The sequence below is a fragment of the Pristis pectinata genome, chromosome 10 (genome assembly GCF_009764475.1).
Source record: "Pristis pectinata isolate sPriPec2 chromosome 10, sPriPec2.1.pri, whole genome shotgun sequence".
Classification (NCBI taxonomy): Eukaryota; Metazoa; Chordata; class Chondrichthyes; order Rhinopristiformes; family Pristidae; genus Pristis; species Pristis pectinata.
In genome coordinates this window covers 19,476,464-19,504,106 of record NC_067414.1, presented here as the reverse complement: position 1 = coordinate 19,504,106, position 27,643 = coordinate 19,476,464, and the positions used below count along the sequence as shown (strand labels likewise).

General features: G+C 40.8%; 1 protein-coding gene across 3 annotated transcripts in view; it reads left to right on the top strand.

Moving 5' to 3' along the window:
- lmbrd1 (LMBR1 domain containing 1) overlaps positions 1 to 27,643 on the top strand; it is a 211,099-nt gene that overhangs the window by 75,827 nt on the left and 107,629 nt on the right. For all 3 annotated transcript variants that reach the window (XM_052025185.1, XM_052025184.1, XM_052025186.1), the window contains one exon: positions 239 to 306. In XM_052025185.1, coding sequence (XP_051881145.1) covers positions 239 to 306 — 68 coding nt within the window. The remainder of the gene's footprint in view (positions 1 to 238; positions 307 to 27,643) is intronic.

Sequence of the window (27,643 nt, the reverse complement as noted above, 5' to 3'; positions counted from 1 at the left end):
GGAAATCTGAAATTAAAAAGGAATATTCTGTAAGCAGTCAGCAGGTCTGGCAGATTCTGTGAAAAAAGAAAGTTAACATTTGAAATCAATAAACTTTTGTCAGAACTGAAATGGAATACCTTCAGACCAAAATGCTGAGTTTACGGAAGTTGCACATTATCTGTACCTGTAATAAAATTGGATGTATGCAACAATATTATGGTTGATGCTGATTTTGACATTGTTGTGTTTCTTAAAGCAAGTGAAGAATGCATTGAAGTATACCGTGGGATTTGTGTTTGTCTGTTCCATTCTTCTCTTAGTTGGGTAAGTTTTTCAGAATAAAAGACAACATTTTGGAGCAATGTACATTCATGTTCGGAATGATAAAATGCTATTTAAATGGTTACCGAGTCCTAGTGAAACAGTACAGAAACAGATCCTTCAGCTCACTATGGCCATGGTGGCCATTAAATACTTATTTATATAGTTTCCATTTCCTAGCACTTAGCCCATAGCCTTTTAAGCCATGGTATTTAACGTGTACATCTAAATACTTCTTAAATCTGCCTCTATTGCCCCCTCAGTCCTCTGGATGAAAAAGTTTTTCAATTCCTCTTTTAATCTCCTGTTCTTTATTTTAAATCTACTCCTGGTAATAGACACCTCTGCCAAAAGGAAATAATTCTCATTATTTACCCTATGTCCCTTTATAATTTTGAATATTTCAGTCAGGTTCTCCTTAGCTTTCTCTGCTACGGAGGAAAACAAATCCACCCAAACCAGTTTCTCCTCATTGTTAAAATGCTCCATTCCAGGCAACATACTGATGAATCTCTGCACCCTTTCCAGTGCGTTCTATCATTATACCTTTTTTTTCTCATTCCAAATATCAAATTTAGCTTTCAGTCATAGCATTTCTGAAGGCAAAACAGTTAAGCTAATTTTATGTATTGTCTTTTTGTGTATTTGGTATTGCCTGGGTTCATGTTTGAAATGCAGTCTCTTGTGTTGACGGTTTCAGCAGGAAAATTACTTGCAGCGAAGTTCAAAGAAGGCAGGTCTGTTAGCCAGAACATAATGAAAACGCATTACTTTTCTCCAAACCTTAATGCTGGGTGAGCAGCAGGAATCTCTTGGTTTAATACCACACATGAAAAGCAACACCTTCACCAGCATTGCATTGTTGGGTTATGTGCTTAAATTCAACACATGAAGGGAAGTTGGTGGGTCTCAGTGATGAAAATACCAAATGGCTGCATGATCAGCCATCAGTCCTGAAAAGTTAACTCTGTTCTTCCCTCCACACATACTACCAGAACTGCTGAGTATTTCCAGTACTTTCCATTATTATTTCAGTTGGGTGGCACAGTGACAGAGCAATTAGTCTTATTACCTCTCAGCAATTTTGACCAGATTCAATCCTGTCCTTGGGTGCTTTCTGTGTGAAGCTTGCACATTCTTTGATGCCACATGAGTTTCCTCTGGGTGCTCCCATGTATTGTGGTTATGTTGGTTGGTTGGTGAATTGGCTGCTGTAAACTGCCCCCAGTATTGTTGGGTGGTATATGAATCAGGATGTGGGGAAGTTCATGGGCATGTGAGAGGAAATATGATTAGTGCACAGGGGTGCTTATTGTTCAGTGCAAGTGAGTTGATCTGAAGGGCCAATTTCCATGCTGTATGACTCTTCAGGACTAGTCTGATGTCTTGAGTCCTTATGTGAATATGCAAAGTAGTTCATGGAATTCAGTTCAAGAGAAAGTGATGAAATTATATAAATCAGAGTGGGGAGTGTATAGAACTGAAAGCTCTGAAAAACAAATCAGTGGATGCAAGAGTAAGGTTGATAAACTTTGAAATATTTGATGGATACGTGAGATGACAGAAAGGATAGCATAGGATGTATGAATTTTGAGGCTTGAATGATGGTCTTTTCTGCATATTCTTCTGTTCTTGTGTCTCATTATGATTAAAGACTGAGCCAACCTGGTGACTAACCACACGAAGTAGATTTCTTCTTTTCCTGTTTGTAGTTGTATTGTGCAGAAAGAAATACACAAGATCACAAGACAAGGGAGCAGAAGCAGGCCATTCGGCCCATCGAGTCTGCTCCAAGGAAAGGGAAATAGAATTGAGAAATGGGGAATGGGGAAAAAACTATTCTAATCCCAATTTCCGGCCTTATCCCCATATCCCTTGATATCCTGACTATTTAGATATCTATCTGTCTCCTCCTTGAACGCCCCCACTGATCTGGCCTCCACTGCTGTACGTGGCAAGGAGTTCCACAAATTCACCACCCTCTGGCTAAAGAAATTTTTCCTCATCTCTGTTTTGAAACTGTACCCTCTAATTCTAAGATTGTGCCCTCTGGTCCTGGACTCACCCACCAAGGGAAACAGCCTAGCCACACTTACTCTGTCCTTTCCTATCAACATTTTAAATGTCGCCATGAGGTCCCCTCTCATTCTTCTGTACTCCAGCGAGTACAGTCCAAGAGCCGACAAACGCTTCTCATACGTAAGCCCTTTCATTCCTGGAATCATCCTCGTAAATCTCCTCTGAACCCTCTCCAACGTCAACACATCCTTCCTAAGATGTGGGGCCCAAAACTGCGCACAATATTCCAAATGAGGCCTCACTAGTGCCCCGTAGAGCCTCATCAACACTTCCTTACTTTTACACACTATACCTCTCGAAATGAATGCCAACATAGCATTCGCTTTCTTTACCACCGATCCGACCTGGTGGTTAACCTTTAAGGTATCCTGCACGAGTACCCCCCAAGTCTCTTTGTACTTCCGTGCTTTGGATTTTCTCTCCTCCTAGATAATAATCTGCCCGCTTATTTCTGCTTCCAAAGTGTACAACTGCACATTTCTCAACATTGAATCTCATCTGCCATTTCCTTGCCCATTCTCCTAAACTGTCTAGGTCTCTCTGCAACCTTCCTATCTCTTCAATACTCCCTACTCCTCCCCCTATCTTGGTGTTATCCGCAAACTTAGCCACGAAACCATTTATTCCATTATCCAAATCGTTAATGTACAAGGTAAAAAGGAGCGGTCCCAACACCGACCCCTGCGGCACACCACTAGTAACTGGTAACCAACCAGAACGAGATCCTTTTAGTTCCACTCTTTGCTTCCTGTCAACCAGCCAATGCTTCACCCATTCTGTTATCCTACCCGTAATTCCATGACCTCTCATCTTATTAATCAGTCTCTTGTGAGGCACCTTATCAAAGGCCTTTTGAAAGTCTAAATACACAACATCTACCGCCTCTCCCTTATCCACCTTACCTGTGATTTCTTCAAAAAACTCCAATAGGTTGGTCAGGCAGGATCTTCCCTTCACAAAACCATGTTGGCTAGGACCTATCTTGCCTTGCGCCTCTAGGTATTCCATAACCCCATCTTTGAGGATAGATTCCAATAACTTTCCCACCACTGACGTCAGACTAATAGGTCTGTAATTTCCTTTATGCTGCCTCCCACCTTTCTTATACAACAGAACTACATTTGCGACCCTCCAGTCCTCCGGAACCACGCCGGAATCTATCGATTTCTGGAAAATTATCGCCAATGCCTCCGCTATCTCTAAAGCCACCTCCTTCAGAACCCCGGGATGCACCTCATCCGGTCCGGGAGACTTATCAGTCTTTAACCCATTTAGTTTTCCTAGTACCTTCTCCTAGTAATCTTAACTGAACTCAATTCCATTCGTGAGACTCCTGACTAACTGGCACATTGCTGATGTCCTCCATGGTGAAGACCGATGCAAAATATTCATTCAATTCCTCTGCCATCTTTCTATCGTCCATATAATTAGCTCCTGCACCGTTATCAATTGGTTCTATATCAACTGTGTCTCTCTTTTACACCTTATGTATTTAAAAAAAACTCTTAGTGTCCTTTCGAATGTTATCCGCCAACTTCCTTTCATAATTCATCTTTTCTTTTCTATGACCTTTCTTAGTTTCTCTCTGCAGGTTTTTAAAAGCTTCCCAGTCTTCTGTTTTCCCACTAATTTTTGCTTCTTTGTACGCTGCCCCTTTTGCTTTTATTTTAGCCTTCACCTCTCTCGTTATCCACATTTGTGCCTTTTTTCCATTCAAAACCTTTTTTCTTGGAATATATCTATCCTGCAATTTCCTTATTTCCTGTAGAAATTCCTTCCATTTCTCCTCTGCCGTCCCTCCAGCCAGCTTACTCTTCCAATCAATTAGGGCCAACTCCTCTCTCATACCATTGTAATTTCCTTTGTTCCACTGAAATATCGATACACCAGTTATCAGTTTCTCCTTCTCAAACTTGAAACTGAACTCAATCATATTGTGATCACTGGTTCCCAGTGGTTCCTTTACCTTTAGTTCCCTAATCACCTCCGGTTCATTGCACAACACCCAATCCAAAACAGCCGATCCCCTGGTGGGCTCTTCAACAAGTTGCTCTACAAAAACGTCCCTTAGACATTCCACAAACTCCCTCTCCTGAGTACTACCGCCATTCTGGATTTCCCAGTCCACCTTCATGTTAAAATCCCCCATAATTATCTTCACATTGTCACTCTGGCATGCTTTTTCTATCTCAAACTGCAACTTATCGTCCACTTGCTGACTGCTATTAGGGGGCCTATATATGACTGCTACTATTGTCCTTTTACCCTTGCTATTTCTTAGCTCCACCCACAAGGATTCCACCTCCTCTGACCCAATACAAAGAGATAATTGCAAGAATTGAAAAGCAAAATCCTGCAGATGCTGGAAATCAAAAACAGTAAATTCTGGGGCTACTCAGCAGACCAGGCTACATCTTTGGAGCGAGAAACAGAATTAAAATTTCATGTGAATGACCCTTCACTAAAAAAAAATGCTTCTGATTCATCTTCCAGTACCCCACTAGGCTTTAGTGCCGGCTGCAGCAGTGTAACTGAGATCAGGATTGCAGAAGTTACTCCAAGTACTTGAAACCTAATTTTCAAGAACACTATATGTTGTTCTACCTTGTATTATATTTTTATGTTTTTATGCAATAATGTTTATTGGTCCTAGTTTGTTCATACCAGTTGCAGCAACAATGTCCCCCAAACTGTTTCAGATTGTATCATGCAACAACCTATTATTAAGAACTTGACTGTGCTTCATCTATTGACAAATGTGTTGAAGTGAATTTAAAGTAACAATGAAACTATACCAAACGTACAACTGTGCAAAATTGCTTTGTGACATTATTTCAGTTGAAGATGCATCTTTCAATAGAGTAATGAGTGGGGCAAACTCAAATGCTACAAATATAAAGGAGGACTATCCAAACCAGACAATGATCAACAGTGAAATAGTGAAAAGCTCTGTTAGAAAATGTGGAGCTATAAGATCCAAGGATACAAACAAGAAACAGTAGCCATAGGCTGAAGAATTCCATTAATTTTACTGAAGAATAGAAATACAGAAGTAAAACCACTCAAAGAAAAGGATGGGAGAATTGGAAGAAAAGTTTGAATGCCTTCCTCTTTCAGTAATTTCACTGATTGAGTTTTGTGGCAGTGGTATCACAGATACAGAACCCATATACTACACACCTGAAATCACCAGTGTGCATATGTTCATGTGCACGAGCTCAGTTACACACGGTCACTCCAAAATGACTGTAGAGTGGATATGACAACATGGTATAAGGTGCCACATTTTCTATATGTTTCGAGACATATAGTGCCCAGATTCGAGTTAGAACTTCAGTACTTAATCACCTTAAATATAGGAACTTTTTCTAGTGTTGCAAGAATATTTTTTATCATCTTGCCAGGTTAAAATCCTTCATTTAATCTATGAGCTCTGCTACATTTAACTATCAGCAAAATTATTATGCAAGCATCTCTGTATGTGCCAATTTTGATGCGTTATTTGGTCATTAATTTTCCAATCAGTAATCATTGGTATTAGGAATTTTCATTTATGCTGTTAATTGTCTCAGACTCTGCCCCATGACTGCTTCTGTGCTGCATGACCTTGCAGTGAGATTCGCTATTGCCAGGAATAGTTGAGATGATTTACGTTGGTGTATTTAAGTGAAAGTCACAAAGTAGAAGAGAATAAAAAGGATTGAGTGGGATAAGTGGAAATTATCATTGGTATTGGTCATTTGGGCATGAGGTCCATACTTGCAATGCAGATGACACATTAGGAGGTGTTGTTGATAGTGAAGAAGGTTATCATAGATTGCAGGAGATCTTCATCAGTTAGGGAAGTGGGCTGAGGAGTGGCAAATGGATTTCAATATGGATAAGTGTGAAGTGATGCATTTTGGAAAGTTAAACCAGAGTAAGATTTATACTATGAATGGTAGGGCACCAAGCAGTGTAATGGAACAGAGGAATCTAGGAGTACAAATGCACAGTTCATTGAAAGCAGTGTCACAGATAGACAGGGTGGTGAAAAAGGCGTTTAGCACGCTGGCCTTCATCAGTCAGGGCATTGAGCATAGGAGTTGGGACATTGTACATTTGTATAAGTCGTTGGTGAGGCCGCACTTGGAGTACTGTGTACAGTTTTGGTCACCCTGATACGGGAAAGACGTGGTTAAACTGGTAAGAGTGCAGAAAAGATTTGAGGGCCTGGGTTATAGAAGAGGTTGGCCAGGCTAGGTCTTTATTCCTTGGAACGTAGGAGAATGAGGGGTGACCTTATAGAAGTGTTTAAAATTATCAGAGGCATAGATGAGGTGGATGGGTAATAGTCTTTTCCCCAGGGTAGGGGAGTCCAAAACTAGGGGGCAAAGATTTAAGGTGAGAGGGGAAAGATTTGAAAGGGACCTGAGGGGCAACTTTTTCACGCAGAGGGTGATGAGTATATGGACCGAGCTGCCAGAGGAAGTGGTTGAGGCAGGTACAATAATATCATTTAAGAAGCACTTGGATAGGTACATGGAGGGGAGGGGCCTGGAAGGATATGAGCTGAAAGCAGGAACTTTGGATTAGCTGGGTGGACGACATGGTCGGCATAGACTTATTAGCCCAAAAGCCTGTATCCATGCTGTATTGCTCTATGACTCTATGTACATTCTATTGCTGAAGTAGCAATAGCGAATTCTTGCATGCTGATTGGAAGAAGATAGAGGAAAAGGAAATAATCAGATTGGTCATTCTGGATTCCTGGTAGAGAATCAGAAATTCAGTTCTTGAAAATATTCCCAACCTGTAAGCATTCCACAGAAATTACAATCTCCAAGGATCTATCAGTGGATAACCGTTAAAAGAAGAGGCACATAATATTGCCAGGAGTATTCTAAATAAAAGGTGTTTCGTAAGTTTGCGGGTTGGGGGTGTTTTAGGAAATTGATAGAGGGAGAAGGTGAATGACAGTAATTTAGTAAAAATTATAAGGACTTATACAATTTTGTAGAAAAGAAGAAGGTGGAAAACAAATGTGAGTCCCATTGAGGCATAGGCAGGAAAATTAGATAAGGAACATTCCAGTGACTGGGGCATTAAACAGTTAATTTGCATCTGATCTCAATGCAGTAGACCCAAGACATGTAGCAGAAATAATGGGGAATAAAGGTTTTATTGACAGTGAGGAAGTTTAAGTAATATATCTGAAGGGGAAGTGCCAGATAAAATTAAGGGATGTGAGAGCTAACAAATCCCCTTGACCTGACGACCAGTGTTTTAAGTTTTAAAAGAGGAAGTTGCAGAGAAAGGATACATCAGTAATGATCATCCACAACTCTCTAGGCTCTGGAAAGTAGCAAATGTAACAGTGCTATTAAAGAAAGGAGTGAGAGAGAAGATAGAGAACAGCAGAACATTTAATCTGACATTTGTTGGGAAAATGCTGGGATTTATTATTAAGGATGTGATGGCAGGGCACTTAAAATTATAAATAAGCAGAGTTAACATGGTTTCATGAAAGAAAAATCAGGTTTGACAGATTGTGTAGTTTATTTTTGAGGATATACCTATTAGTGTTCATAAGTGGAAACCAGCAGCAGTATATAAAAAGTAGTTGATGAAGTAGTGCAAAACTGTTACATAAAGTAAGTCCCTGTGGGTTTGGGGGTAGTAGCATTTTAATGCAGATCAAGGAGAGGAGAAGTATAGGAATAAATAGGTAATCTTTAATTTGACTTGTTAATATTTGCATAATGTTACTAATGGCATGAGATGGCAATGAGCCTAAACCCTAACAATTTGGAATTTATATTAATAATTTGGGTGAAAACATTGCAGTATATCCAAATTGGCTGATGATACAAAGTCAAAAGTCGAGTTTATTGTCATATGCAAAAGTACATGTATGCACAGGTGCAATGAAAAACTTACTTGCAGCAGCGTCGGAGGCACATATAAGGAGCGTTCACAAGAAAAAAATATTAAACATAAATTGTACACAATTTTTACTAAAAAGAACACAGAACAAAAAAAAATCAAACTCCATTTTAATGCAAAGTGGTTATAGTGTTGATAAACTGTAGTGATTAGGGTTTTGCTGGTTGGTTCAAGAACTGAATAGTTGAAGGGGACTAGCTGTTCTCAGACTTGGTGGTGTGGGACTTAAGGCTTCTGTACCTCTGCCAGATGGTAGCTGCAAAAAGCTGCATGGCCCAGATGGTGGGGATCTTTGATGATGGATGTTACCTTCCTGAGGCAGCACCTCCTGTAGAAAATATCAGTGGTGGGGAGGGAGGTGCCCGTGATGTATTGGGCAGATTTCACTACTCTCTGCAGCTTCTTACATTCCTGTGCATTCGAATTGCCGTACCAGACCATGATGCAGTCAGGATATTTTCAACAATACATCTGTAGAAGTTTGTTAGTGTTCGGTGACGAGCTGAACCTCCTTAACCTTCTAAGAAAGTGAAGATGTTGGCACCCTTTCCTTATGATTGCATCCATGTGCTGGATCCAGGATAGGGCATCTGATATGTTAATGCCCAGGAATTTAAAGCTGCTGACTCCCTCCACCACTGATCCCCCAGTGTAGACTGGCACATGTTCACCCTCCTTTCCCTTACTGAAGTCAACAATCAGCTCTTTAGTTTTGCTGACGTTGAGCAAGAGGTTGTTGTTGTGGCACCACTCAACCTAGTGTTTTATCTCGCTCTGGTAAGCCACCTGTGATTCGTCCAACAGTAGTGTCGTCAGTGAATTTGAAGATGGCATTGGAGCTATGCTTAGCCATACAATCATGTGTATAGAGAGTAAAGCAGGGGGCTAAGCAAGCAGCCTTGAGATGCACTTGTGTTGATGATCAGCAAGGAAATGTTCTTACCAATCCTCACCGAGGTCTGCTGGCGAGGAAGTTGAGTATCCAGTTGCAGAGGGGGGTACAGAGGCCTAGGTCTTGAAGCTTGACGATGAGTTTGGATGGGATGATTGTGTTGAATGTCGAGCTGTAGTTGATGAACAGCAGCCGGATGTAGGAGTTCCTGTTGTCCAGATGGTCCAGAGCAGAACAAAGAGCCAGAGAAATTGCATCTGCTGTTGACCTGTTGTGGCAGTAGACAAATTGGAGCAGATTCAGGTCATCTGAGGCAGGAGTTGATTCGCGCCATAACCAACCTCTCTTGGGCACTGGTACAAAAGATGCCTTTTTGAAGCAGGTGGGAACCTCAGACCGCAGAAACGAGAGGTTGAATATGTCCCTAAATACTCCAGCCAGTTAGTCCGCACAGACCTTTAGTACTCAGCGAAGTATGCCGTCTTATGCTACCTGATCTCGCCTTGTAGGAAGTTATTGTGCAAGCCCTACCACAGCTGTTAAGCGTCCATCTGTGATTCCAGTTTAGTCCAAAATTGCCTCTTTGCACTCGCAATGGCCTTCTGGAGGTCATACCTGGTCTTCTTGTATGACTCTGGGTTGTCAGTCCTAAATGCCACAGGTCTAGCCCTCAGCAGATTACAAATCTGGTTCATCCAGGGCTTCTGGTTGGGGAAGACTCAGAATGTTTTTGTGGGTACACACTCGTCCACACATGTTGGTGATGACTGTGGCATATTCATTTAGGTCTGCTGATGAATCCTTAAACATGGTTCAGTCCACCGACTCAAATCAATCCCAAATTCCCTCCTCTGCCTCTGCCATCCAAGTCTTCGTTGTCCTCTGCACCAGTGCCGCACCCTTCAGTCTCTCTATGCAGGCAGATGAAGCACAACCAGGCAGTGGGATTTACCAATCAGGTGACCAAATGATCTGCAAGTTGGATGCAAAGGCTCTGTGAAAGACAAGAAAGTAACAGATGGAGTATCACTGATATTCCATTTGGTACTATCCTGCAGAGCACTGAATAATTATACCACTCTTCATCCTGGACTCTGAACATTCACCGGGTACATATCTGACTATCGTGCCAGTAACTTGCTCCTGCGGCAATGAAATGGTGATGAAACGGCTGAGCTCCAAACCAGGTGGCATATTCATTTAGGTCTGCTGATGAATCCTTAAACATGGTCCAGTCCACCGACTCGAATCAATCCCGAATTCCCTCCTCTGCACTAAATAGTTACATCTCAAGCTACAACTGTCTTTACCACATTTTCTCTTCCATTAATTCTAGCTGAATGAAGTGGGAAATGTACACACTGGAAGCTCATATTTCCTTATTGTCCACCAGGTCAAAGCACTAGGTAGAACCCTGTCTTTCTCATTTCTGTGCCTTTCATCCAAAACTAGGTAGTGTTTTTCTCTCTGCTCCCCAAAATCACGTATTTGAAAGTGAATCTGCATTTAGATTATTCCATTGTGATCAGTGCATGGATATTATGCTAAAAATGTAAACTTGAAGATAGTCCAATTTTGTCAAAGCAAAGTATGGTAGGATGAAAGGAGAAACATTTAAGACCTGGAGGCATTTTAGCAAAGAGCCCAATGTCAGATTCCCAAATTCTGAGTGTAGAATAGAGAAGTTTGTTCTCTTGGCATTGAAATGAAATTGGATTCAAACTTTCAGAGGTATTAACATTATGTAATAAAATGTTAAAAGTAAATGCTGATCTTTAACTAGGTCATTAATTTTGTGGCAGTTTCTCTTTTCAAGGTTCTTTTTAGATAACACGATCTGGCAACTGTAAATAGCAACATTTAAAATCAATTAGATATGATAAGATCATGGAAGTGCATATTGCTCTATGAATTTAAATTCATTGTTAACCTTAAGTTTGTTGCCAGAACAATAGTACATCTAAGCCAAATACTTTTATATCCTTTCAAAAATGTGCCCTTTAATTCCATTGGGAGAATATCTTGGTGCAAGTTGTTCAGGGTGTGCTGAAGAGTATTGGTGACTTTGATGATTTTCTTTGCACAATTTTAACGACTGAGTATCAAAACTGAACTATGAACAGTGGTTATTCAGTGAATTAGTAGACAACTACCTAGGTTACAGTGGAATTCCATTTGCATTTATATAATGCCTTTAATGCAGCAATATGTGCTGCATCTCTTCCCAAGAGCATTAATGGACAAAGTTTAATTACAAGGCGGATAAAGGAACATAACCAAGCTATTGGTCATCTATGCTCAAGGAATTTGTTTTGGAACTGCATATTAATGGAAGAAAGATTTCGGGTGTGAAAATCAGAACTTAAGGTTTTGACAACTCGTGATGGAAGGATTATATACAGGGACCCACAAGAGGCCAGAATTGGAGGAATGCAGAGGGAGTATGGTTCAGAAATAGAAATGAACTAATAAAGAGAATTACAGACAAAGCTGAGAAGAATAATTTGAGAGATTTCTCAGGAGCCAGTGTTGGTCAAAGGACACAAATATGAAGGGACAGTGCAAGTTAGGATAATGGGGCAACAGAGTTTTTGATGATGTTGAGTTTATGAAGGGTGAATATTGGGAGGCCAGATGAGAGTATGCTCAAGTAAGAAAGCCTAGAGTAAACAGTTAAGAACTTCTATGGAGGTGGAGCAAGGTGGTCTTTTGTGAGGATGGCTAGAAATGTTTCTGAATGAAAGGGAAAAGTATGTGTGGTAGTGATGTTGATCGGGGAAGGTATCTGCAGTGTTTAGTCATATGGAGGCTGTGGATAGTAATGTAGAATTGATTTGGGTTGATATCATAATAGGAGGGGAAAGAAGACACAGGGAAGTAGTCAATAGGTCAGAGCATAAATGGGGAAATATTTAGGGCATGTTTGAAGGGAACTGCAATTGTCAAAGGAGATCTTAATCTACATATCGATAGGAGAAACCAAATTGGCAAGAATATCGTTAAAGAATTTATGGAGTAATGTCAGGGATTGCTGCTTAGAACAGTAAGTTTTTGGAACCTACCTGGGAACAGTCTGTTTTAGATTTGGTCATGAGTAATGAGGAAGGATTAAGACAAGATCTGTCAAAAGATGCCTGAGGAGGTAGTGACCACAATATGATGGAATTCCAGATGCAGTTTGAGGATGAACAACATAGGACCAAAACCACCGTCTTCAACCTAAATAAGGGCAATTATAATGGTATGAAGTTGGAGTTGTCTAAGGTGGATTGGAAAAATCAGCTAAAAGACATGTCAGTTGATGAGCACTGGCATATATTCAAATAGCTGGTCCATAAGAATCAGCAGGAATTTATCCCAACTAGAAAGAAGGATTCCATGAGAAAGAGGCTCAATCTGTGGTTAACCAAGTAGGTCAAGTTTAATATTAAGTTGAAAAGTAGAGCAAACAAAATGGCAAGAGCTGGTGGTAGGCCAGAATTCTGGGAAGTTTTTAGCAAAGGACTGAAAAACTTATAAAGGAGAAAATTTGTGTGTAATATCAAAATCAACAGTAGTAGCTTCTTTGAATATATAAATAGGATGAAGGTTGCTAAGGTAGGTGTGGACCTCGAGAGAAAGAGGCTGGTAAAAAAAAAATAGCAGATAGAGTCATACAGCACGGAAACAGGCTGTTTGGCCCAACTCATCCATGCTGACTGTGTTGCCCAGTGAGCTAGTTCCATCTGCCCACATTTGGCCCATAGCCCTCTGAATCTCTCCTATCCATGTACTTATCTAGATGTCTCTTAAATGTTGCTAACGTGCCTGCTTCTACCACTATTTCTGGCAGCTCATTCCAAATACGCACCACTCTGTCCATGAAGAAACTGCCCCGATGTCTCTTTTTAAATCTCTCGCCTCTGGTCTTAAACCTATGCCCTCTTGTTTTTAGCACCCCTCCCTGGGAAAAAGACTATGTGCTTTCACCCTCTCTATGCCCCACATGATCTTGTATACCTCTATCAGGCCATCTCTCAATCTCTTACATTCCAGGGAATAAAGTCCTACTCTGTACAACCTCCCCTTGTAACTCAGGACCCAGGTCCAGGCAACATCCTGGTAAATCTTTTCTGCACTCTTTCTAGTTTAATAACATCTTAACTGCAACAGGGCAACCAAAACTGTACACAATACTCCAAGTGCGGCCTCACCAACGTCTTGTATAACTGCAGCATAACTTCCCAACTCCTAAACTCAATGCCCTGACTGATGAAGGCCAGTGTGCCAAACACCTACTTCACCCTATCTACCTGTGACACCACTTTCAGCGAACTGTCCCTCTGTTCCATAATACACCCCAGGGCCTTACCATTCACTATAGAAGTCCTACCTTGGTTTGATCTCCCAGAATACAATACCTTGCATTTATCTGCATTGAATGCCAGTTGCCAATCCTCAGCCCAAGCTGATCACGTTCCCCCTGTAATTTTTCATAACCTACATTATCCACCACACCACCTATTTTAGTATCATCCACAAACTTACTAACCGTGCCTTGTACATTAACATCCAAATCATTTATATCATTTACAAACAGCAAAGATCCCAGCACCGACCCCTGTGGCACTACTACAAACAACCCTTGACAATTATCCTCTGCTTCCTACCTCTGAGCCAATTATGAATCCAATCTGTTATCTCCCCTGGATCCCATGCGATCTAACCTTCCAGACTAGCCTGCCATGAGGGACCTGTCAAAAGCCTTGCTAAAGTCCATATAGACAACATCCACTGCACTATCCTGTGTCCCCAAAGGTGGAGGAAGCCAGATCATTATATATATTTGAAAGATCAAGGAATTGAGAGATATGATGAACTGGCACAGAAGAAGAGTTGGGGCCAGCATAGATAACCTGATCATATTGAACTGCAGAGCAAGCTTGAGGGCTCTCATGGCCTGCTCCTGTTCCTATTTTCATGTTTTTGTGTTTGTTAATGATAAGATTGAAGATTGTTCTGAAATTCTCTTGGTGACTATCCTGCCATCTGCAGCTCACAGTGGTTGATTGCTATCTTATGCAATACTTTCATTGCCTGGACTGCTCTGGTAGAGAACTAAGCATAAAGCAAAGCGGAAATCAAGTATTGTTTTGGTTTGCTTTACTAATGCAGGCTTAGCCCAACCTAGCAGCTGTGGAACATGCAGAGGAGGGAGGGAGGAAGGAAGGAAGATAGGTGGTGACATAAACAGCTGAATAGGCTGCACTTTGAATAAGCAAAATACCAATTCCTATCAGCAATAGCTGTTGCGTTGCTTTCCCTCTGTTGCTCTTTATCAGAGTATTTGCTATGAGAGAATTAAAGACAACAGCTCATCATGTTCTAAACTGTCTCTACACATTCAATGATGAGTTATAAAATCAAAAAATATCAACACAGTATCCCTTGGTGTCTGTCTGTGTATACCCTAATTCTGCTTTTCTAGTTATTCATTTTTCAAGATGTGGACGTGGCTGGCATGGCCAGCATTTATTGCCCATCCCGGATTACCCTTGAAAAGGTGGTGGTGAGCTGTCTTGAAGTACTCCAGTTGTCCTGACAAAAGTCATCGCTCAAGGCTGTTGGCTTGTCACAGCAACAGTGCAGGAATAGCGATATATTTCCTGGTCAGAATATTGTATGACTTGGAAGGGAACCTTTGGTAATAATGTTTCTCTGAACTGGTAATGGAGTTTACAACTTTGCAAGTGACAACAGTGCATCTTATGGGATGTACTCATTGTAGCCTCAGTCACTGGTGGTACAGGGAATGGTTATTTAGTGCAGAAGAACATAACGTAACATTCAAAATAAAGATCTCAGTAAATAGGTGCTTGATGGGTGGCACAGATGCAGTGGCCAAAGGGTCTGCTTCTGTGCTGCTACAACTCTCTGATTGTATGAAGGAGGAGTTTGTCCTTCGGCCCTTTGAGACTACACCACCATTCAATAAGATCATGGCTGATTTTCTACCTTAAACTTTATTTTCCTCGTATCTTTTGAATCCTTTAAGATAAAGAAATCTATTAATCCCCTGATTTAAATGCAGTCAACGGACTGAGCCTCCACAACCCTCCAGGATACAGAATTCCATAGAATTCGCAGAGTGAAAACCTTTCCCTTCACTTCAATTCAAAATGTCCTACCCTTTTTTTGAGACCATGATCCCTAGTTTTAGACTCTCAAGCCAGGGGAAATATCCTTCCTGCATTTATCCTGACAAGCCTTCTAAGAATGTTAAACAATGACACAAAAGTAAGCTATTTAGCTCTTTGGGTCCATGCTAAAGCAGTACCATTAGTTCCATTTCTTCTCTCCTTATTTCCCTGTACCCAGGGATGATACAAAAATAGGTAGAAGGGCATGTTGAAGTGGACATTGTGAATCTGCTGTGGGATACGGATAGATTAAACCTGTCAAATAAAGTTTAATGTGGGGAAGTGCACTTTTAGTAAGAGGAATCAAAAGGCCGTTTTACCAGGCCGTCTTCATGCTACACTTTATCAAGTGCTGCTTTTTTGTCAAGAACAGTCACTTTCACCTCGTCTCTGGAATTGAGCCATGTTTAGACCAAGGCTGTACTGAGGTCTGGGTCAAGTGATCCCATTGAAGCCCAAGCTAAGCATCAATTAGTAGGTTATTGGAGAGTAAATGCCACATGATGATACCTTCCATCACTGTTGTAATTAAGTATACACAGTAAACTCCTGGCTGCACCATAGCTAGCTTGAAATGGGGGATGCTGCAGATGGCCCTGAGTAACTGGACAGTCTGGACAGTAGCTAGACCACTGTATAACAACAGTTGAGATCAAATGCCATTATCTTGAGGAAAAAAAAGGCATTGATTTTGTGTTTGAGTCGCTGGCACTTTCCCAGAACTAAGCCTTAACCATCCTGGTAATCTGCTGGCAGATAGATTGCTGGTCTGCTGATGTACTTTGATCATAGATATCCATTGATAGCAGTTTGAGCTTGGATGGCACCAGTCTTGAGCTTCCACTACAGCTCATTTATTCCGAGGGTTCTGCTGTTTCTGCATTCAAAGCTAATTCATTTATTATCAATCACTGGTTACCAGATGCTGGATGGTGGAAACTTTTGAAATAGAGCAGACTATTTCTGATATCATGAATGGATAGACTGCAGATATTGGAAACTGGAGCAACAAACAATCTGTTGGAGGAACTCAGCAGGTTGAACAGCATCTGTCAGGGGTGGGGGTGGGTGGGGGGGGGAGCTGCGGGGTAAGGAACTGTCGACATTTCAGGTTGAAGCTCTGCATCAGGTCCCTGAATCAATGGACTTCAAGCTCTGCAAACAAAGACAGTGCAATCTTGTTGATGCAGTCATCTATGCTCCTCACATGGCGTGATTGCATGGATATTTGCTGGCTGCTAATGCTCCAAGCATTTCTTTGTGTTTATTCATCAGCTTCTGTTGCCTGCTCATTGAAGTCTTCAAGTTAGTCCTCTGCAACAGAACTTAAGTGACTTCTAGGGAAGTGGCACCCTTTCCTCCTGCCCCAGATGCAGTCCTAACATGCCTGGTATCTCATCACATTCAGATCACTCCTCTAAGCCAACTTCTATTAAATATGAAAATGGCTTTCACTGACCTTGACCATGATTATGAAGTCATTGAACATTTGTGACACAAATTTGGGTATTAGGTATTGACAATGACCTCAACTGCTGTCTCCTTCCATTGATGTCCAGCATCTACTGAGACCTTACTGGTCCACTGAGGAAGCCTTCCCTTTTCCCTCACGTTATTGGCCAAGCCCATAGGTGCTGCCACTTTGGCTTTACATTGCTTTTTCATTAACATTTGTTCTGCATGTCCAGTGATCTTAGCTTGCTCTCTTTAGCCACAAGCAAGCTCCCAGAGGACTGGAGAATAGCCAGTGTTGTTGCTTTGTTTAAGAAGGACAAGGATCTCGCCTATAGAAAGCATATGTAAGGTTTAGGAAGCTAATATCAGACTGGGCCCCATGCAGAATATAAAGAGTGCACAAAACGCTCAAGCAGGGAGTTAGGAAGGCCAAAAGGGGCCATGAATTGTCCTTGGTGAGCAGGAGAAAGGAGAATCCCAAGGCATTTTTTATATGTATTAAGAAAAAGGGGATAACTGAGGACAGAGTAGGTTCATTCAAAGATAAACGAGGGAATTTGTGCTTGGAGTCAGAGCAAGTGGCTGAGGTACTAAATGAGTACTTTGTGTCAGTGTTTATCGAGGAGAAAGATTTGGAGGAGAGTGAAAATAGGGTGGGGCATGCTTATGTGCTGGGACATTTTGAGATTATGGAGGAGGTAGTGCTGAGTCTTTTGAAAAGCATTAAGGTGGATAAGTCCCCAGGGCTTTATGGCATATATCCCAGAATATAGAAAGAAACAAGTAATGAGATTGCTGGGGCTTTCACAAAGATATTTGTGTCCTCACTAGCAACAGGTAAGCTCCAGGAGGACTGCAGAGTAGCAAATATTGTGCCTTTGTTCAAGAAGAGAACTAGGGATAATCCAGGTAATTGTAGGCCAGTGAGCCTCACATCAGTGGTAGGGAAGCTGTTGGAGAGGATACTGAGGGATAGGATTTATGCACATTTGGAAAGGCATAGCCTGCTTAGAGGCAGTCAGCATGGCTTTGTGTGGGGCAGGTCATGCCTTACCCTCAAACTTGAGGGTAAGGCAGTGGACATTATCTGCATTGACTTTAGTACGGCATTTGATAAGATCCCTCATGGTAGGTTGATTCAGAAGATAAAGATGCATGGTATCCAGGGTAAATTGCAAGTTTGGATTCGGAACTGGCTTGCCCATAGAATAGGGGTAGAAGGCTGTTGTTCTGGTTGGAAGTCTGTGGCTAGTGGTGTTCTGCAAGGATTGGTGCTGGAGCTCTGTTGTTTGTGATTATATATCAATTATTTGAATGAAAATGTAGATGGGTGGATTAGCAAGTTTGCAGATGACACCAAGGTTGGAGAAATTGTGGACAGTATAAAGGACTATCAAAGAATACAGCGGGATTTTGATCAGTTACAGATATGAGCAGAGAAGTGGCAGATGGAGTTTAATCCGGTCAAGTGTGAGGTGTTGAACTTTGGGAGGTCAAATGAAAGGAGAAAGTATACAGTTAATGGTAGGCCCCTTAATAGCATTGAGGTACAGAGGGATCTTGGGGTCTAGGTCCATAGTTCACTGGAAGTGGCTACCTCAGCATAATTTTCCTGCATGAACCACATATCCCTTGATTCCTGTAATATCTCTCAGTTAACACTTCATGTGATTTGAATTTCCAGTGTTCACTGTATCTTGCTTCTGCTTTTAAGAAAAAACACCATGGTTGTGTGAGCCTGTGGACATATAATTATTCAATTGTACAATGAAAACAGTAAGAAATCCTTAAACCTCAAAGGTTAGAAATTCAAACTCTAACACACGAGTTGGCTTTTTCCCACTGTTGCTGCTTAGATACACTGTCCTTCTGTATAATGAATCTCTTACTGTTCACATTTTGATTTCCAACATCAGATATCCTTCATATCTGATAGGGATAGAAACCAGAAGTTGAGGGTACAGATTCCTTCATACCAAATAGATTTGGAAGTTTTCCTGTAATTCAGAGAAAGGTTTTCTGCATTTATATATTTTATTGTGTGCTTTACCATGATTGTAATTGCAGTAATGCATGTCTTCAAAGGCACAAAAATTTTTGTTGATACTCCCATCAGGCAGAAGAGGGCACATACCACCAGGCTCAAGGACAACTTCTATCCCACTGTGATAAGGCTATTGAACGGTTCCCTTATATGATGAGATGGACTCTGACCTCACAATCTACCTTCTTGTGACCTTGCACCTTATTGTCTACCTGCACTGCACTTCCTCTGTAGCTGTGACACTTTACTCTGTACTGCTATTGTTTTTACTTGTGCTACCTTAATGCACTCTGTGCTAACTCAATGTAACGGCACTATGTAATGAATTGACATGTATGATTGGTATGCAAGACAAGTTTTTCACTGTACCTCAGTACAAGTGACAATAATAAATCAATACCAATGCCAATAAAGATGTTATGGCAGTAGAGATTCTGTAATTGAATGGACTAAGTTAGAAAATGGGGATGAATGTAATGGATGTGAATATTCATCTATTAACCAAGATAAACTTTGAAATATGTTTTTCAAAAAATTGAATTAGATGTCATCAAAGTGCACATAAAGGAGTGTACAAAGGAGCCAGGTATATGGTGCAGGCATGAAAGGGAGCATGTGCACAGGAGGGAAGAGTACAAAGCATGTAAAGTGGGAATATAATAGAATTCGTCTGTGGGTGGAATAGATCAAGCAGAATGAACCCTGGTTTTTTTATATAGTTGAAGCAAAGTATTGTAGCTGCTGTAAATCTGAAATAAAAACACAAAATCCTGGAAATGCTCAGGTCAGGCAGCATCTTTGGAGCAAGAACGGGTCAATTTCAGAACTATTCTGGTAAAAAGTCATTGATCTGAAACATGAGTTCAATTTCTCTCTTGTGCCTTTATTGGAGCCATCACCAAGAATGTCTTGTTCCATTTTTCTTTTGCTCAACTTATTCTTGGTTCACCTAGGGCTGAAATCTATGCTTTTGTTTGCTCTAAGTTTGTCTGCAATAGCAACATTGAGGTCATTCAAAAATGCTGACTGATTCCTGAAATACACTAAATGCTGTTCATCACTACCACTCTGCTGACTGATCTACAATGGCTGATGCTGAAGTAAGACCTGTTTTTTAAAACTTTAAATGTTGTTTTCAAATCTCTCTATTATGTGACCCCTCACTTTTTTCCTGTAGCCCTACAGCCTTCAAAGATATCTAAAGTCTTCTAATTCTTGCCCCTAAGATTTGTATAACCATAGAACAATACAGCACAATACAGGCCCTTTGGCCCACCATGTTGTGCCGACCTTCAAACCGTTCCTAAGACTATCTAACCCCTTCCTCCCATATATCCCTCTATCTTAAATTCCTCCATATGCTTATCTAACAATCTCTTGAACTTGCCCAACGTATCAGCCTCCACCACCACCCCAGGCAGCGCAACCACTCTCTGGGTAAAAAAACCTCCCTCTGACGTCTCCCTTGAACTTCCCACCCATTACCTTAAAACCATGCCCTCTTGTATTGACCATTGGTGCCCTGGGAAAGAGGCGCTGGCTGTCCACCCTATCTATTCCTCTTAATATTTTGTATACCTCTATCATGTCTCCCCTCATTCTCTTTCTCTACAATGAGTAAAGCCCTAGCTCCTTTAGTCTCTCATCATAATCCATACTTTCTAATCCAGGCAGCATCCTGCTAAATCTCCTCTGCACCCTTTCCAGCGCTTCCACATCCTTCCTATAATGAGGCGACCAGAACTGGACACAGTACTCTAAGTGTGGTCTAACCAGAGTTTTGTAAAGCCGCATCATTACTTCACGGCTCTTAAACTCGATCCCCCGACTTATGAAAGCTAACATCCCATAAGCTTTCTTAACTACCCTATCCACCTGTGTGGCAACTTTCAGTGATCTGTGGCTATGAACCCCCAGATCCCTCTGCTCCTCTACACTGCCCAAAATCCTGCCATTTACCTTGTACTCCGCCTTGGAGTTGGTCCTTCCAAAGTGTACCGCCTCACACTTCTCCGGATTGAACTCCATCTGCCACTTGTCAGCCCAGCTCTGCATCCTATCAATATCTCTCTGTAAGCTTCGACAGCCCTCCACACTATCTACAACACCACCGATCTTTGTGTCATCTGCAAACTTGCTAACCCACCCTTCCACCCCCTCATCTAAGTCATTAATAAATATCACAAAAAGTAGATGTCCCAGAACCAATCCCTGTGGGACACCATTAGTCACAGCCCTCCAATCCGAATGCACTCCCTCCACCACGATCCTCTGCTTTCTACATGCAAGCCAATTCTGAATCCACACGGCCAAGCCTCCCTGGATCCCTTGGCCTCTGACCTTCTGAAGAAGCCTACCATGCGGAACCTTGTCAAACGCCTTACTAAAATCCATGTAGACCACACCCACTGCACTACCCTCATCGGTCTTCCTGGTCACCTCCTCAAAGAACCCTATCAGGCTAGTGAGGCAAGATCTTCCCTTCACAAATCCATGCTGGCTGTCCCTAATCAGTCCATGATTCTCTAAATGCTCATAGATCCTATCTCTTAGAATCCTTTCCAACAGCTTGCCCACCACAGATGTAAGGCTCACTGGTCTGTAATTCCCTGGAATATCCCTACCACCTTTCTTGAATAAGGGGACAACATTCGCCACCCTCCAATCCGCCGGTACCATCCCTGTGGACAACGAGGACTCAAAGATCCTAGCCAACGGTTCAGCAATCTCCTCCCTCGCCTCTACAAAGCAGGCTGGGGAATATTCCGTCAGGCCCTGGGGACTTACCTGTCCTCATATTTTCTAACAGCTCCAACACATCCTCTCTCTTGATATCTACATACTCTAGAACATTACCCTTACCAACACTGTCCTCAGCGTCATCGAGACCCCTCTCCTTGGTGAATACTAAAGAGAAGTATTCATTGAGAACCTCACCCACTTCCACAGCTTCCAGGCACATCTTCCCACCTTTGTCTTTAATCAGACCCACCTTTACTCTAGCCATCCTTCTGCTCTTCACGTACAAGTAAAAAGCCTTGGGATTCTCCTTAACTCTACGCGCCAAAGCCTTTTCATGTCCCCTTCTCGCTCTCCTCAGCCCCTTCTTAAGTTCCCTCCTTGCTACTCTATATTCCTCACGAGCCCTGTCTGATCCTTGCTGCTTACACCTTATGTATGCTGCCGCCTTCTTCCTAACTAGTTGTTCCACCTCCCTTGTCACCCATGGTTCCTTCACCCTGCCATTCCTTCTCTGCCTCACCGGGACAAATTTATCCCTAATTTGTGATTTTAATTTCTCCATTGGCAGGGATGCTTCAACTGACAAGATCTTAAACCTTGAATTCCGTCTTTAAACCTCCCTACTTGTACCTCTCTCTTTCTTCTCTAAGACACTCTTTAAAACTGATAAAATTTACTACATTATCAGCCTTAATATATTTAGTGGCTCAGTATCAAATTTTCTTTGTAATGCATTTCAAGCATTTTGTTACATGACCTGCATTAAATGAATATATAAATATAAATCACTGTTGTGCTCAATCTATTTTTATGAAATTCTGTATTGTGTCTTTTGAATACCAATTGATATCTTAGACGTTAGAGAAAAGGTTTCCTGAACTGCTAATTGTAGCATAAACTACTGGCATAGTGTTTTCTACCTAATACATTGGTTCTATTTTAGGAAATGTAGGGCTGGAGTATGTGGAAAAATCTATCAAATTCTGTCTTGCTGCATTAACTTTAATGTGAAGAGATGTCACAGTCTAGTGGCTGTCTGTTATGTACCTCTGGGCAATACTTGGGAGATGTGAAGCATAATGTTCATAACTTCACTGTGTCGAGTGGCGACACAGTTAGACAAGATGGTGAAGACAAGATGGCACACATCCCGTCATTGGACAGGGCATTGAGTACAAGAGTTGGGATTTGATTGCACAATTGCCTTTGATTGCACAAGGCGTTGGTGAGGTCACACCTGGAACATTGTGTGTAGTTCCGGTCACCGTACTAAAGGAAGTTTGTAATTAAGATAGAGAAGGTGCAGAAAGGTTTCACAAGGATCTTGCTGGGATTGGAGAGCTTGAGTTATGAGTAGAGACTGGATAGGCTAGGACTGTTTTCCCTGGAGTGAAGGAAGCTGAAGGATGATTTTATTGAGGTTTATGAAATCATGAAGGGCATAGATAAGATGGATTGTCACAGTCTTTTTTCCTGGCAATTTTTACTCTTCTGATTTAAATCATTGGGTGTCATCTTAAGACCAGTAAAACATGATTTTTGAGTTTGAGACTTCTTGTGCAACTTGTGCTTTACCAATTTTATTTGTTTTCCTTCTCCTCCTTTGTCAGGCTGTGTCCTGCAGTGGATTTATGTCAGATCAATTTGAGTACCTTAAGTTGTGCAGCAATAGCCGGGGAATATATTCTTTATATTTTTAAAAAATGAAGAAGTTTCAACAAGGGTGCATTTAACATTAATACATTTCAGTAAACATTTGTGTGTGTTTTTTTCTTGTAAAGCACCATGGGTTTCGTTTTAAGTTACTGATCTTGAGTGAAAATTGGTGATTATTGATGCTAATTTCAACACCACATGTCCTTTACCTTCCTCAGCCAAAAAATTTAAGCACAGTTTCAATTTTAGAATTGCTCCATTAGCTGTCAAATGTTTTAAGACTACCTGAGTTCAGGAAGCAAAATAGATTAATTCAAGTTCCTTGTTTTTTTCATTACATTATTTACATTTTGGTAACAAGTTCAAATTTATTGTCATAGGCATATATACCCAGGGTATAAATGCCATGAAAATTAGCTTTTTACAGCATATTTTTGCAATTTATCATATTTATACATTACAAATATGACAAACAAAAGTTAACATAAACTTAAATTAACATAAATTATACATAACTTGCATGACAAAATAAACTTAACGAAGTTAATGCAAGTTGATGAAAGAACATTTTCTATATTCATGGTTTATATCTTAAGAATGGATGGTAAGATTGAAAAAATAATCACTTACAGAATTAAAAAGCTGCAGAAGCTTTATAATAATGCCATCCAATGAAGCTATTTCATAAGATTACAATAGTATGTAATTCTAGATAGTAAAGGCCATTTAGAATAAATTATTTCTTTCTTTAAGGAAGATGCCACAATCCTTCCCTAGATTCTGCGGGATGTCTTTTGCTTCTGATTTTTTTGTGTGTGTGCATGCACATGTGCTGGACGAACCACCTGGATTCAAAGTCAAAGTGGAGTTTGTTGTCATATGCACAAGTACATGTGTGCACAGGTGCAATGAAAAACTTGCAGCAGCATCATGGGCACATAGCATAGTATAAGCAACATTCACAGGCAAACATAAATTGTACACAATTTTTACAAGAAAGAACACAGAACAAAAGAAACAGTCAATTTTTGTGCAAAGTGATCAAAATAGTCATAGTGTTGCTAAACGGTAGTGATTAGGTTTGTGCTAGTTGTTTTGAAAACCGAATGGTTGAAGGGAAGTAGCTGTTCTTGAACTTGGTGGTGTGGGACTTAAGGCTTCTGTACCTCCTGCCTGATGGTAGCTCTGAGGAGATGGCATGGCCTGGAAGGTGGGTGTTTTTGATGATGGATGTTGTCTTCTGCAGATACTATTGATGGTGGAAAGGTATGTGCCCGTGATGTATTAGGCTGAGGCCACTACCCTCTGCAGCTTCTTACGTTCCTGTGCATTCAAATTTCCATACTATTCAACATTAAACCTGAAGTAAGTCCCACATGGAGCACACTGGCAGTGTCTAGTCTTTCTGCGATCGTCACTCGGGCATTTTCACTATTTTCTGTCCACTTTTCTGTGATCTGCTTACTTTGCAAATAGTACAGCTTACACATAATGGGAAAACTTGGCTGTCTAGGTTGCAAGGCTTGATGAGCTTTCTGAGCAAAGCTTAATATTTCCACTCTTTTGTGTGGACTGTGGGTAACAGAAGAATAGGTACATAACATAGACCTTCACTATCAAGGACAGGCAAATCTGGCACAAGGGAGTGGAGGGGCAGTCTGGCAGCAAGTGGACTGAAATCCAAACCAAGCTGGCAGGCCAAAATTGTCCTCGGATGAAGTTCTGGCCCACAGATTAGGAAAACCTACCAGTATAAATACTGGTGTAAAAGTCATTCTGCCATATTATTCGCCTACGCTGCTTTCTGCCCCTTCACATTCCTTAGTATATCTATATACCAGAATTTGTTAATTTTTACAATTGTTTACTTCAGTTTTATTTGTTCATAAATGTCTGAACATCAGAGATATTTAAAAACTGTCAAACCCATTGATATCAGTGACAGAAGGCAAAGCTCAACAGATTGAATCTATATATCTACATGAACCAAAGAGATTTGGCCCATTGTGTCCGTGCCGGCCAGAAATCCCACTTCTAAGCTCTTGCTCTGTAGCCCAGAATGTCATGGCTCTTCAAGTGTTCTTCAAGATGCTTTTTAAATGCATTGAAGTTTCTGATTCCATCAGCCTTTCTAGATTACCACCATGTCTCTGCGTTTAGTGCTGGGCTTCTGCATTGAAGTCATCCATGGCCTAGTGACTGTTGATACAATGCCTTTGAACTTTAAAATGAGGAAGGATAATGAGAGAGGTTCTGCATACAGCAATGGCAGCACCCAGTCTTACTGCGATCACTACTTGGGCAATTTCACAATTTCTGTTCTGTCCATGTGCTTTAAGCTTCTTATTTTGCAATTAGTACATTTTATAAACAATGAGAAAACTTGGCAAAGCTTAATACTTCCACTGTTATCGTAAGTGTGGACATTAAAGGATCCACTGCCAGCAATTTCAGATAATGGCCATGCTTATTGAACTTCGTAGTAAACTAGATAATTCATTGACCTTGTTACCTGCTTTTACATGCTTTGAGGATAGCTCCAAAATGATTAAGCTAAATGTTTTTATTGTGATATTTCTGAAATTCAATATTATGATTTTCAATAAGGTGGCAAAATACTCCTTGATGCGCTGTTTCAGAACATATTTAATTTAATTTAATTTATTTATGTATTAATCTTTTAGCTTTCAACATGTTCTATTTTTGAAAATATTGAGTATATTACCATTGGTCTAAAATTTAATAGTTTTATCCATCCCTCTGCTGTGAAGTTGGAGTTTAATTTGACAGAAAAGAAATGCAGTATTTTCTGAATATGCAAAGAAAAAGATATTATACCATTAGCCCTGAGGTAATCTGTAATTCGTAGAGTCATACAGCAGGGAAACAGGCCCTTCAGCCCATTGAGTCTGTGCTGACTATCAATCACTTGTGAATGCTGATTCTACATTCACCCCATATTCTCTTGGATTCCTCCTCCTCCCCTCCCACCCCGACATTCTACCACTCACCTACACACTAGGGGCAATTCACAGCAGCCGATTAATCTACCAACCTGCACATATTCCAGATATTAAGGGTGACCGTTGATTTTTTTTAAGTTTGAAAATGTCACCTCAGTGATGTATGTGTGGATGTTAACAGATTCTCTTGAAACCTGACGTAGGCTCTTTTATTATCAGAGGACCAGTGAATGGAGCTATAAACTCTAAGATAGTCAGCTGATGACCACAGTTTTAACTAAGAGAAGTATATTGATTAATCAGTTAAAGATGGATTGTTCTAACAATGCTTCCCTGAAGCAATTTAACAGTCATCATCTGACCCTCAATAAAGTAGAACAACAGAGCTTTGGTAGAAACTGGTTTTCACTGTTGACTGATAAACATGGTTAAAATTAACATTTTAACATTGTAAAATTCCAAGGCTACATGCAAAAGAAAAGGAATAGGAGGTGCCAGAGTTTGCCAAAAGAGAAGCCTCCAGCCATTCCCATGGTCCAGATGTGCCAGTTGAGATCAGTGCGATCCGGATTCCTGGGGACATAGAATGTCCGATGTCTAAGGGGTAGGATACTCTGTAGGAATGCTGAGTGAGTCCAGCAGACAAGGCAGGCAGATGGGCACCTAAGCTGGTTTGCTGGTATCACTGAGATAAATACCTGTAAGTGCCGACAGTTTGGGAGAAACTGCCAGTAGGCCTTTGGAAGATGCCCCAGTTTCTCCTTTCAAAACCCTTCCAAGTTTTGAACACCTTTACATCTCTACAATTTGAAAATAATCCTATCAAAAAACAAACTGACTGGAGGAACTCTAGTCAAACAGCATCCGTGGGGGTGGGGAGAAGAATTGTCAACATTTCGGGGCGAGACCCTGCATCAGAACAATCCTAGTTTTTCTTGTCCCTCTGTTTAATTGAAATCCCTCATTCCCTCATTGTTGATACCATTTTGGTAAGTATTCTTTGCATCCTTTCCAAGATCTTGATATTCTCCTAGAATGTTACATGATGCTCTAGCTTGTGACTTTTTAAGTGGTTAGCATTGTTTTCCTGCTTTTGAACTTTGTGCCTCTATTTCTAAAACTTAATATTTCATTCCTTTTTATTGCCTTTCCAGATTTGTCCTGCCATCTCCAAAGATTATTGTATTTACACCCGGCTACTTTTTGCTACACCCTTTAAGAATTTTATTTATTTATTTTGATGTAGCTCGTTCTTCTGATCGGGAGTTTCAATTATTTTCAGTTTGTTATACAAGCTGTAATTTCTATGGAAAGATTGAAGATTAGTGGCCCAAAGATCATGGAATGAATGACATTAATCTAGCAAGTTTTACCAATGAGCATGGTTGCTGACTGACTAATTGGG